This window comes from Gymnoscopelus braueri (assembly GCF_963280865.1).
Source record: "Gymnoscopelus braueri genome assembly, chromosome: 19".
Classification (NCBI taxonomy): Eukaryota; Metazoa; Chordata; class Actinopteri; order Myctophiformes; family Myctophidae; genus Gymnoscopelus; species Gymnoscopelus braueri.
In genome coordinates, this window is record NC_137621.1 from 41,305,858 (window position 1) to 41,319,878 (window position 14,021).

Below are 14,021 nucleotides of genomic sequence, written 5' to 3' on the forward strand. Positions count from 1 at the left end.
AACGAGAGATACGCGTCGGTCGCTCGGCCAGGTCAGGTCACTGTCACATAACTTGGAATAAAAGATGTACAGTACCAAGGATTCTGACTTCTAAAGTAGGGCTGACTTCTAAAGTAGGGATGCTTCCACGATATGAGGCATGTCATTTATACACAGAACACAGTTTGCTTCAATCAATCCATTGATAGTTTGTTTATTAAGGATCCCCATTAGTCTACACCGTAGTGGAGACTATTCTTCCTGGGGCCCTGATGGTTAAACTCAGTGGGCATAAGAGAACATTGCAGCTCTAGCCATTACAGTACTATGACAGTACCCCAAAACTAACCCAAACCCAATCCAACAGTCAGTTTAACTGGCCGATGGATGAATACATGATTGCACACGATAGACGTGACTATAACTGATCAATCAATGCACTTACTGTTCGATGCTGGGGGACAGGTACAGTTTAGGGAACACTTGGGTGGCTTCGGCGTCTTCAAAACTAACCGACAGCAAGGCCACATCTTCTCCGGGATCCAACGCTGTGTCCTGAGGAAGACAAAAAAAAAGGGGCGTTAGATTTGAACGCAGCCAATCAATAACCCGCAACCAGTGGTCACACGACAAATATCAAAACCAGAAGAACTACCGCGTTGAGTTGAAGACGAGGCTTGCATACGCAGCCAAGACCTGGCGTCTATGCCTGGCTGTTTGCAAAACACAAAATTGGGTGGTGGTCGTGGAGGGGGGGGGGGGGGCACACCAGTAGAAACATCTGTTTCACTTCACGCCACGTTAACTTGAACAGCTGGCAACGCGAGACTGAAACCGAGGAGGACTGGGGTAGCTCCAATCAACTCATGTGTGAGGCGGATACCGAGGAGCCACCCGGAGCTGCTGCTCTGCGATAATCCCCCAGTCCATCTCTTCAAGGTTGGGATTCATCTATCTCTCTCTCGTTTTTTCTTTTTTTTTTCCTAGAGCGTGGCCGCTTCGCCGAGGGAGCCCCGTCATTAGAACGATTAAAAAATCAAGCACTTCTCTGGGCTCGCTCGCTCTCTTTCTCTCTCTCTCCAGAACGAGGCTCGACGGCATTAACCCGTTAAGGCCCGGGAACGCGTCATTTGTGTCCAAGTGCCATTTTTTTTATTTCTTTGGCTATTTTTGAAAAATCGTCAACATTTCTGCAAAACTTGAATATATCTATATTTTTGGAAAGCACATTTTTAACTCAAATCTTTGCTTTTGGGGGTCCCTGGAACAAAACGTTTTCATGTCAAGGACCCTCAAAATTATATGTATTTGGCCACGGACCAACATCTCAAAATATGTTGTTCCAGGAACCCTCCTCCCCCCCCCCAGAGCAAAGATTTGAGTAAAAAATGTTCCCTTTACAAATATATATGTATTCAAAGATTTGCAAAAAATTCTCACGATTAAAAAAAAATAGCAGATCTACAAGCTTGTAGCGCACTACGAGCTTGTAGATCTGCTATGTTTGAATAGCCAAAGTATAAAACATAATTGGTTACAGTTACAGTGGGTACACAGATGCGTTCCCGGTCTTAATGGGTTAATCAAATGTCTCACAGATGGTTTGAACTCATCCGTTTGTGATAATCGCGGGGCCTCTGTGGCGAGAGGAACTCTCCGCACCAACCACATACACTATGGGCAGAGGCGCTGCAAGAGCAACCAGTTCACAGCTCCGCGGCCTCCGACGCGTCCAACCTTGTTAACTGACTATAAGCGCAGAGGCCCTGCTTTAAGAGGAGACGGAGACGCCAGTCGACACGCGCGAAGCAGGCAGTCCAGTGGGCGGAATGGAAAATTCGCTCATTTGGGCATTTCTTCCCCCCCCAAATGGAGCGGCATTAATTGTTTTGCATGCGAGCTAATTGTTATCACTCTTGGGTTTGATTTCAATGGGTTTGTTCACACGATGCTCCAGGCCATTAAACATAACATTCCCTCACATCAGTGGGTTTCTCTCTATCTTTGATGAAGATGATTACAATTTACATATAGGATTCAAACGATTCCATTAGCCATGAGTCGACACAGATAATAACATCTCAAAGTCATCGGTTCAGTCCAAATGTAAAACAATAATTAGATCACAGAGGATCATAGATCACAGACAAAACCATCTATTTATCATCGTACTCATTTGTCATGATCTCAATGCCGAACAACGTTAAACGTTGAGAACTTTCTGTATAAAGAGTGATTTTGCATGCTAAAGGTCAGGATTGCATTACGGAGCAAGTATGATTTTCATATATCGTTCTGGGTGATATATCAGCCATTATTGACCTTTTTCACGACATCAGTATCAGAAATTAAGATTTTTTTTTTTTTTGGCATTTCATAATTTTAAGGTGACGATAAAACAAAAAATCTAAAATAGATGATATACAAGCGCAAAATGCATTGGGTTGTGAGCTCGTAGATCAGCTGAAGTGGTTAAGTAATTAAGAGGTTAAATAAAATATAGAAGTTATATATAAGTTTATGTGTATATGTTCTTATTTGCTTGTTTGTTGTATAATTTAAGTTAAATGTTTGAAGTTTAATATACTGTATAATATAAAAAGTTGTGTTTATTTTTATTTGTTTGCTTGTAAGTTAATTGTTCTCAAATAGAAACTTTAATCAAATTAAGAAAATGTATTTTTTTTTCAAAACATCTGTAATCAGGGTTCAAGGACTCTCCAAAACCGGGATAGGCGTCAGACACAGAAATCTGGCATCGAATGGGCTGTGGTCCCAGGTTGTTTGTGACCGAGTGCATGTCTGTTTCCTGGCTGTTTTAATGGTGCCCTAATTTTAATTGCCCTCGTGGACTAATAAAGTGGTATTGTATTGTATACACGATAACAATGGCTGTCTGCAACGGTCAGGCTTTACTTCTTGTCACGGCAGATATAGCTAAAGCCAGCTTATAGCCCAATTGTCACGCACCAAAATCAGCAGATCTGCAAGCTCACAACGCATCACATCCGCAATGCGAATATAAATCACTCCCCTATCTCTTCCAAAAGCTTTGAATGCTCAAGAGACGGTCTGTTATTCAGCTCCTAATAGTTAAGATAGATAAATGCAGAGGACACATTTTGCGTGTGAAAATGTCCTGTGACAAAAGATACCCCAAAAGAAAGGGACTACATAAAAAGAATTACCACATATCCACCTTATTTTCTACTCATTTTCAGAGCCTCCAAATTACAGATGGTTAGATGGAAACATTTGAAAATTGCGCCAATTGGAGACTTCGGCAGATACAGAATGTTTGCGGGAAAGAGGGCGAAAATAGGTTCCGTGTGGCATCTCAACGTGTTGCTAATTGAATCAGCTCACGTCAGTATAGTCAACGAAAAGCACTCCCTCTGAGCAAAGCTTGGAGCTTTTTGCCATTGATGATATGGGACAGCCGGGAATAGGTACGAAGCTGAGGGTTTAGGAGGAGGGAGGGTGAGTGTTAGTTGGGGGGGAACGGTGGCTTTGCTCAAGTTTGTAGCTGTCGGGTCCCATTCCCGTCTCTTTGAAGGTGATTTAACTTGTGCCCTTTTTAAGATCATTCCGGGCCGACGACAAAACGAGAGCAAGACGAAGCAGGGCCCTTAAGAGGACATGGGGTTCTTTTTTTGCATGGGATCCGACAGCCCCCATGTCAGCCAGAGAGAGAGGCTTCTTCGTGGAAGTGATTCAGACTCATCTCCTCAACGGCAGACGGCGAGGAGCTGTCACTAGTCATACACCGTCAGTGGAAAAGGAGGAACAAACAAAAATAACAGGAGACCCCCCCCCCACTCCCCTGAACTTTTGGATAATGCTAAAGTTCCACATGAATAATATCGTGGCTGTCGGGTGGAAACCTTGTATGTCACATAACGGTTCTTTTTTATTATTATTATTTTAAAGACGATTTAAAGGTTTCTGCCCCGACAGCAGCGATATGTTGTATACAACTAGGTTAACTTGGGTGCGTGTACTATGAATGGTTTGTGATAGGGCTGTGCCGATATATCGTCCCGCGATATATCGCGATACGTTTTCGTGACGATATGTATCGTTTTGGAAAAAAATATGTTTTGAAAAAGAAAAAGAAAAGTTTTTTTGTCTTTTTTTTTTGCAATAATAATAATGCAAAAACAGGAGTATTTGTTTGCATTTGCTCCCCCCCCATATATTTTCATAAGCTTCCCCCCCCCCCCCCATATATTTTCATAATAAAAAAGTGCCATATATCGTATCGTATCGATGTCGTGAGCCCAATATCGTAGCGTATCGTATCATGAAATTAGTCGGCACACCCCTAATCGGCACACCCCTAAACTAAACTATGGGTCAGACATGGGACAGTGTTTTCTCACGAGAGGTTACAGGGGAGAGAGAGACGGAAAGAGAGACAAAGACAGCTTGTTGGGGGAGAGAGTGTTCACCGTCACGCCGTTTCATTGCACTGCCCCGGGAGGGACTGCCAATGAAAAAGTGAAAATGCCAAAAGTTGAGTGAGAAGTTGCGTTTCCACCAGTAGAAAGGTTTATGTTGTGTCTCTAAAGCCTAATTTATACTGTGCGAGCCAAGCCGTGGCTCATGGCTCACGGCTCACAAAGCGCCAATTAAATAGTATTTAGTACAGAGTTATGAGCAATGAGCCACAGCCTGGGCTCACAGAGTATAAATTAGGTCTCAAACAAAGATACAGCATGTCAGTGGTTCCCAAACTGGGGGTCGGCCGGGACCCCCAGGGGGGTCCCCAAATTATTTTGGGGGGTCCCCAGATGATTAGCTTAATGTGCAGCATTGTTTTCTCACTCAACAGTAAACCAACAAACAGTACAAGTCCCCAGAACCGAGAGGGAGCAGTGAAGTGCATTGGACATGCTGGCCAATCATAGGTACTGCAGTGTATTACTGCTCGGGCGAAAACAAGCGAAAACGGGCTAAAACGGACGAAAACGGTTTCGACCAATGGGCTCGACTTACGAGCTTGCGCACGGGGTTGCGCACGGTGGTGACGCAAAACGCGTCACACAGGCCCCAAATAGGCCCCGCCCGTAACATTTCCCAACGCGGAAAGATCGGAAAAAGGGAGTATGCGCTGGGTGAGCAACTCCATACAAGTGGATGGGCAGGGATTTCCGGTGCCCTCTCTATTATTTTTAACTCTATGTTGTATACAGGGTATCTGCATATTCCTAAATATATAATTGAATTACTTTTTAAGACCTCTTTAATACCAACTTGGCCAAATTGTCAAATATTACGGAAGGAAGGGGCAAACATTGTGAAAATAGCCGATCTACAAGCTCACAACGCCTTGCACTGCGAGGCGTTGTGAGCTTGTAGATCGGCTATTTTCACAATGTTTAGCTGTGGAACCGAGTCAAACTAAATATAATGCCTACAATTCCAATTGCTTCTTGGGTCCCGAGTTCAAATATGTTTTTTTGGGGGGATTCGCGGCCTGAAAAGTTCGGGGAACCCTTGCAGTTAGTGAGCACTAAAGCATCAATTTCAGATGCACAACCATGAAAAGATCACTGCTTCAAGACAGAACTAAACCTCAACCCATTACGATGTTGTTTTGGGTATGAATAAATGAGCCCAATAAACCACACAGCTTTCACACCACTAAAAACATGCCATTGGAAACTTTGTGAATTTGAAAAGTTTTTTGTTTTAAAGTTTCAGACATTCACACACTCCAGACTTCAACAAAGCATCACTTTGCTATTTGTTCTGATTTCTATGTCTCCACTAGCTAGAGAGGGTTTTGACACTGACTGTCAGGAGCAACGGAATGAACAATTTCTTATCGTTACATTTCACCAATATTTTTCAACTGAATTCACTGTTGCAGACAAATTTAGAGTAGAAACACAAGGATATATTGATATTTTATTATTAGGCTATATTTCTTTGTGTGACAAAAAAAATAAACTTATGATACATTGTCTTTAGATGTGCGAGGGAGTCAGACTTTAGCCTTTTCAATGTATTTTCCAAGTCTTTTAGTGTATGGCCATAGCTGAGTGGTTAGTGAGCCCGCCTAGGGAGCCAGAGGCCCTGGTTGCCCCAGGTACGATTCCAGGCCACGCCAGCATATGTGTCGATGAAATGAAATTTGTCCCTGAGCAAGACTCTTAAAGGGATACTTCACTTTCAAATAAAATAAACATTAAAAAAAAATATTTAAAAAAAATGAAAGAAGTTATGGCAAAATAAAGGCCCCCTCACACATTAGAGTGTCCTACTGATGTGTGAGGGGGCCTTTATTTTGCCATAACTTCTTTCATTTTTTTTAAATAATTTTTTTAAATGTTTATTTTATTTGAAAGTGAAGTATCCCTTTAACCGCTAATTGCTCACAGGCCCTCATTGGAAACAAGCCCGCAAGGACTTTCATGAACGTCCTGTTAAAAGGAATTATGGCAGATGTAAGACTAGAGTCTTATCAAAGTCTTCTAGTTTATGGTAGAAATTAGTCATTGCTAATTCCCCCTGCAACCCCTGTCACTGCCAACCTCCACTATTGGCCTGGGGCAGTTCTATAGGCAAACACACGCCTCCTCCAATGCATGCAAGGTCGCCAGCCACTACGTTTCACCTAAAACACAGGGGTCGCCAGCTACTCCTATTCACCTAAAAGTGAGGAGTTTAGATTGGGAGAGCGTAACGTGTGTGGAACACATTATATTCCCCAGTTCCCTTTCCCTAATGAACAGGCGCCCTGACCAAACAGTAGCAGAACAGAAGCTAGTACAGCGACAAGGTCAAGGATAGCGTCTTCTGTTTGTAGTGCTTGCTTGGTCAAACCAGAGGCACAACCGCTGGGGGCATTGAACTCTGACCTCTGTGGTAGTGGAGAAGCATGTTACCTCTATGGTACCCAGAGTAAAGCTTAAGTAGAGCTTTTATCAGGGAAATAAAACTCCAAAGTGCCTTACAGATGGATCATTCACAGGACAGATGGTTTTAGTTTAACAAAATGCAAGGTGAAAACCACCATTTATTTTAATAAATTGCTAACCTCCATAGGAACCTTATGGAGACTCTAAAGTGAGCTTGCCACACTATGTACCTCGTTAACAATTTCGACATTTTCAGAAATAGCCCTATACTTGTAAAAACGTATAGGTACGGAAAACTTCTATCAGCAGTAAACAGCTGGAAAAAAATGCATTTACGATAGTATGCTCACACATATTTAGTGTCCTTTTAACCAAACTGACCTGGGGCCATGCGCGGCTTGCTTATGTAAAGGACCGACATCATTAAAAATACCTTCAACTGCACAGGCCATAGGCAGGGCCTTAATGAAGAGACTTCTTCTCTGGGAGTAATGAGGCGCTGATAAGTCCCAGGTCAGTGGACTGAGAGGGAAGAAGGAAGTCCTTCGGGGGCGCTCGCTGGACGCTGAGGCAGTCTTTACTACACCCCCCCGAGAGGATGTGACTCAGTAGCTCAAAGAGTGGCTGGAGAAAGACGAAGAAGTGAAGAGAGAGCGAGAGAGAGAGTGTGTGTGTGTGTGTGTGTGTGTGTGTGTGTGTGTGTGTGTGTGTGTGTGTGTGTGTGTGTGTGTGTGTGTGTGTGTGTGTGTGTGTGTGTGTGTGGGTGTGTGTGTATGTGTGTGTGTGTGTGTGTGTGTGTGTGTGTGTGTGTGTGTGTGTGTGTGTGTGTGCGCGTATGGTGGGGGTTTGCAGGGTGCCCCTAAGTAAGAAAATTCACGTCGCCACCACCCCACTTCTATGGCCTGCCTTCCATCCGTTTCACTCTCTCTCTCACGTGTACACACACAGCACACACACACACACACACACACACACACACACACACACACGGGGACGAGCGCACACAAATGCACACCCTTGTGTTCCTTCATGTCCGCCCTTGTATTTGTTGATGCCCCGGCCTCTGGCATCTCCTCCGTGTCACAAGTGACAGGTTGGAGATGTGACAGCTGTCCTTACGCCAAAACCAAGTCCAGCTAAAGTCACAACACACACACACACACACACACACGCGCGCACAGAGTAAAGAGGGGTTCTCTGCAGGCGGGGGCACTAGGAAGGAGGTGAGGGCGCTTATGTCCGCCTTCTTCGCCCAACTTTAAATGTCACGGTCAACATAATGGGGCGGCTTGAGTGACAGGAGGGCTGTTGAGTAAGGAGGACATGTCCAGCTCCTGGGCTATAGCTACGAGAGTCCCTGTTTGTTTGTATACTGGCCACAGCACTTCGCCCCCGCAAAGCCACCTCCCAGGGAAGTCCTGTTAAAGAGGTAATGTAAAGGAAGAAAAAAGAAAAGGAAATCCTGAAATGTACGTGGATCAGTGGTCACTCGACTCCAGCCAAATGGTAGGACATTTCGAGGAGGTCGTACATTTCAGTCACGCGGTCAGGGTTTCCATGCACTGAGGTCCAGCTTTCCCTTATAAGAATGGAGTATTCAAAACAAGTATACTGTATAAAGAAACACATTATTTTCTTACGTGCGTCTAAAATAAAAAATTAAGCTTGAGTTTTTGAGCAGGGGAGTGAACCACTTAGGTTATGGTTAAAGTGGTTAAAATAAACAAAGAACGGCATATTTCTCTATCGCACTTTTCAGTATCTATTAGCTATGGTATAGATTAGGTATAGGCAAATTAGGTTTAAGCCTACGCTTCTGTTGTGTTCCACATGCAGTGCCTCTCAGTACACCGGCCAATAACTACCGCTCTCTCTTAGCGGGATGAGCCTATACTTTTGAACAAAAATAATGGCTGCAATTTGAAGGACAAGAGCTAGAGGCAGTGTTTCTACTAAAAGCACAGTGTATTGAACAGTCCAATTTTCATAAATTAGGTTGTGTTCCTTCCTTTCATGGCATAATCGCTTCCCCTCTCTCTGGAGAACATGACAGTGGAGGTTAGAAGAAATTGCTGCCATTATCCAACGCTCCAGAACATTTTTACTGGACTGCTGGAGAAGGAGACCAACGTCAGAGGACACTATGAAAAGCTAGCTTACATGCACATAAGATGACTGATTTATACTGGCCTAGCGGCCCGGGCACCTTGGCTCCAATGTAGCCTGACAACGCATCGCAGGTTCGAGACCTGTATCCCGCGATCTTTGCTGCATGTCCCCCCGCAACCAAGCTTAAGGCCTTTGGCAAGTATCAAGCGACGCAGAGGCGGCGACACAGCATTTGAAAAGGAAATAAAACTACAGAGATTCACACGCTCAGTGGAGCGCATACTGTATCTCTGATTGGAGGTGTGGCCAGTGTATGACGTCAGTCATCTATGACGTATGTCTCCATACTTGGGGAAGGATATACAGCCTGATTTGACTGCCTTTCACTTCCATCATAAACAATGCATGGAGGTATTTCCTTTACTTACTGGCAGCTTGAACAAGAAAGTTGCCGATGGTTAGTCCAGTGGTTTCGCGAGATTAGCCCCTTTGTCTTTTTACGCCTGGCACTGGCAGACACAATAAAATGTTGAGGTTCTGAAAATTCTGAAAAGGTCTAGAAGTAATGGTAATGAGATGTTTAGAGTGAGTGATGGCCTACACCAGGGTTCCCCAATTAGTTTTCCCCAAGGGCCAAATTATGTCTAGGGTACCAAACCGAGGGCCACAACATTTGCACAACCTGCAAACAGATTTTTAAATTATTTTTTTAAGGGGTTGGTGCGGGCCGGACAGTTGCACCCCACGGGCCGTAAATGGCCCACGGGCCGCCTATTGGGGAACCATGGCCTACACCTTTCATAGGTGGGGGGTGGGGCCTCTTGTGCCACAGGCACAAGAGGCGTAGGGGCCAAGGTGGCGACAGCCAAAATGTACGTCATTGACAATTCAGCTAATGATGTGCTGCTGATGTGCTGCTGTAATGAACTGCTGCTCCCCCCCCCACACCCACACACACACACTTCAAAACATAGATTATGCAAGCACAAGCACAAGTCACCACATGACCCAGTTGGCATGCATTGTCCACAAGCACATAAAGTCCTCTGCTGAAATGTACAAAGCACCGGTCCTTTTTTCCTCCTGTACAGTATACCTGCCTTCCATACCTGAAGCCATCTCTCTGAAATGGACAGGTAGTGAGACCAGTATGGTAGATGATTAACTATCTATGCAACTGCGTCGCTGCATAGTTGTGTGTGTGTGTGTGCCCCCCCCCCCTGTGTCTGAGCTATATTCTGTCATGAGGACAATAGTGGGGAGATTACAGAGCACACATAGCTCCACCTGTGGACTGTGCTGCCAGAGGTGTGTGTGTGTGTGTGTGTGGGGACAACCCAATGGCCCAAACACACCCAAACACTGCCCTGTTGCCACAGTCACACAAAGTGCTTTGTGAGTGTGTGGGCGTGTGTGTGTGTGTGTGTGTGTGTGTGAGAAATCCGAAGAAAAAATAATGTGCTCATTTGTTGTTCGTCTGTGTGTGTTAGTGCGTGCAGGTTCTGCGTGCGCGATGGGTGTGGCAACACGTAATCTTGGGAGGCATTAGCTGCCAGCGTGTTCCTAAGTCCATCAATTAGTGACAGCACGGACAATAAAGGCCATACGGGTTGTGCAATACGATGTGAAAAATAGAACGGTTACTCAGACGTTTGGGCTAAGGCTATAAATGACCACCGAAAAAAGGTGCTCGATGGTTTATTTACTGTACCTGTGATTCATAGCGCTGTTGTTATTAGGTATAAGATTGTACTATTAAAATTCAGCGCAATGATAGTTCACATAAAATATGGTTTGTCAGTCGTTCTTAACGTGTGGAAATGTTTTAACTGAAGTGATTTCTCTCCCTCTAACGCAAATATGGAGCTTTGCCAGAAGGCACACTGAGAATATAATGAAGACAATACAATGAATAGAAAGTGTAAGATTCTCTTCATGTTTATCTTATGCATATCTACTTTATATATCTCACTATGTGCTTGAGGCAACAGTTAGACCCACAGGCATTGAAGTTGGCATGTCTAAACAAAAGCAAAAGGATGCCCGATTTTCTTTGTATCTCCGCCAGGCCGAAAGGCAGGGGTGGAGACAGTGTTGCCAGATTCTGTGAGAGAAACAAGCAACCAGGTATAGGGAAACCAGCCCAAAAAAAGCGACTATGGGCCACATGAGCACTTTAACATAATCATCAGCTATTTGACAATAGCAGATCTACAAGCTCACAACGCGTCGCGTTGTGAGCTTGTAGATCTGCTATTTTCAAATAAAATCTTGCGGGGAAATTATAACAAGCAGATCTGGCAACCCTGGGTGGAGATATGTTTTCGCCCGTGTGTCCGCGTGTGAGCCAGTAATCTCTCAAACGATTGCACAGATCAGTGTCCAATTTCTTGTGCACACTACCAGCGGGCAAAGGAACTCATTCCCTGAATACTTTTCACATTGCCTACCGACAACTGTGTTTTTTTTTTGTACAGCCGCAAATCCGCTGTTCCTTCAGCCTATGGGATGAATGAGCTGTGAAGCCCAATATTTCCGAACGGAAACCCTTGAGGCCATTCTGGAGCCGTGTGGAAGTCCATATTTGGGTGAGACTGACGTTAGCCGGCTGGCGGAGATAGGCTCCCCGCCTTTCTAATTGTTTGTATATTTTTGGTTTCGTGTTGACCTTCACTGGGGCTTTCCAATAGACCCTTGAGTGGCACTGTAATGGAAATGAAATAGCTTTCACTTTAGCATACTCCACAGAGAGGTAACTGAAGATGAATACTGCCTGGCTTCAAACATGATGCTGCAACAGATTTAAACAACAGTGTCTCCACCCAGGAAAAAACAACACTTTTAGTGTTGTCTGGAAGTGAGACAGAAAGAAACACATATTACTGAGTCATGACTGGGTTAAACGAGGGTTAATAGAAACAGCTGGGCGGACATTACTGTCAATGTGACTCATCATGCCCAATGTATTAAAGTGGGACTGAATTGGAAAACAAGTTGGAAATAGCATAAAAGTACAAAACACTATGGGAAAACGATAATTAAATTGACTACTTGCTTTTTACAAGTACAAACACACACATTTTCCAAATGTATATAGCCCTCGTCGGTTATTCAGGATAAAATCCCCCACACAGAAAAAACCCTCAGTGTTAATCTTTCCATTTGTAACTCCAAATGTCGCCATAGGGAAACCAACTCCAACCACTGCAGACGTGCTAATTATATTGTATCAACATACTCCACACAGACTGGCTAAAATAATGTGTTATTAATTAACCCATTAAGACCGGGAACGCATCCGTGTCATTTTAGATTTCTTAGGGCTATTCAAAAATAGCAGATCTACAAGCTGCAAATCTTTGAATATATATGTTTTTAAAGCGAACATTTGTAACTCAAATCTTTGCTTCTCGGGGGTCCCTGGAAGAAAATATTTTGAAATGGGGGGGTCTGCGGCCAAATACATATCATCTTGGGGGTCCTTGATATGAAAGAACCACTGATACAGCAACGTAGGTTTAAAAAAAAATAAAAAATGTTAGGATTTAGAAGACATTTTGTAGAATCGGAAACCTCAGGCCTTAATGGGTTAACCCAAGCCCCCCCCCCTCCCCCCACCGGGGCGGAATTGAAATTGAAGATGCTCAAGCAAGCAGATATGTCGCCGAAAAATGCAAACTCATACATACAGCATTGCGAGACCACGGCCAAGTGCCACTGATAGTGGACCCACACTGATGGCGTGCCACAGCGATGATGTGGCCTCAGTAGCGGTGTCTGTGTGAATCCTGAGCATGCGAGGGCTTCGAGCCACAAGGGGTGAGTCAAGGGTGTGTGTGTGTGTGTGTGCGGATTGGGTATACTGTATGTGAAAAGTCTGTGTGATTCAGGGAGTGGGTAAGTGGACGGACTCTGCGTGTTTGTGTGCGGCGACAAAGCACGCGCCGACCGACGACGAGTCAAGTGCCGTCTCACTGCATGACCTTGTGGCGATGACAGCGCCGTGCGTAAACAGCTTCATCATAAGCATCGTGTAAAGAGGCAAACTGTCGACACGAGGCTCTGATATTGTGGCGTTCAACGGTCCTCATTATCTTGACGAGATGCTTTTATGCAAATTAAATCACCTTCTGAAGATTTTAGACACTGTGTCCACGTCTAATTTGTTTGTACCGCTCAGTGAATGACAGCTCAGTGGAAAGCTTTAAACACTTTAAAGCTTTTAAAAACCACCCTCTGCACCAGTGGTTGTGAACCTTTTCACGCCGTGACCCCCCCAAAATAATCATATTTGAACTGGGGACCCCCCAAAATAATCATATTTGAACTGGGGACCCCCCACCCTAACAACCACTTGGAATCACAGGAGTTGAGGCTTTACATTTAGTTTGACTCGGTTCCACAGGTCATTTTTGTGAAAATAGCAGATCTACAAGCTCACAACGCCTTGCAATGCGAGGCGTTGTGAGCTTGTAGATCTGCTATTTTCAAAATGTTTGCCCATTACTTATAAGATTTGACAATTTGGCCATTGTTTGACCAGTTTTTATAGTATAGTTTGTTAATTACTTTTGATGCAGTTTTAATTGGGGGTTAGGGTTAGGGTTAGTTTTAGCTATTAACACATTCACTGCCAGGGTTTAAAAAAAAAAAATTTAATGAATGAGATCTCCGTCAATGGCGGTGAATGTGTTAACACATCGGGTGCCAGAGGTTTATTAAAATATTATACGTTCAGTGCCTGCATATCTTCCATCCGCTTACGTTGATTCGTTTCGTGCTGTAGAAGCCCCGACGCGGAAGTGCATGTAAACAAAGAGTGCGTGCGAGACGGCGGAGGGTCCCGACTAACGCCTGGAACAATAATATTTCTAACGCGATCCTCCATTGCAGAGTGATCGCCGATCGAAAACGGCTCACTTCCACCATGTTAAAAAGAAATGGAGATATTAAGCTTTTAGTCAAGGAGTTAACATTGGAGCGGCCGACCGGAAGGATTTTTGACATGGATCCACATGCGGCCTCTCCTTCTCAGAGACTCCTTGGATGATCCCAAAGTTTTGTTAG

General features: G+C 44.2%; 1 protein-coding gene across 1 annotated transcript in view; it reads right to left on the bottom strand.

Annotated features, from left to right (window-relative positions):
* Positions 1-14,021, bottom strand: part of babam2 (BRISC and BRCA1 A complex member 2) — a 122,765-nt gene that overhangs the window by 26,710 nt on the left and 82,034 nt on the right. Inside the window, exon 7 of the mRNA XM_080414938.1 lies at positions 425-534. Coding sequence (XP_080271064.1) covers positions 425-534 — 110 coding nt within the window. The remainder of the gene's footprint in view (positions 1-424; positions 535-14,021) is intronic.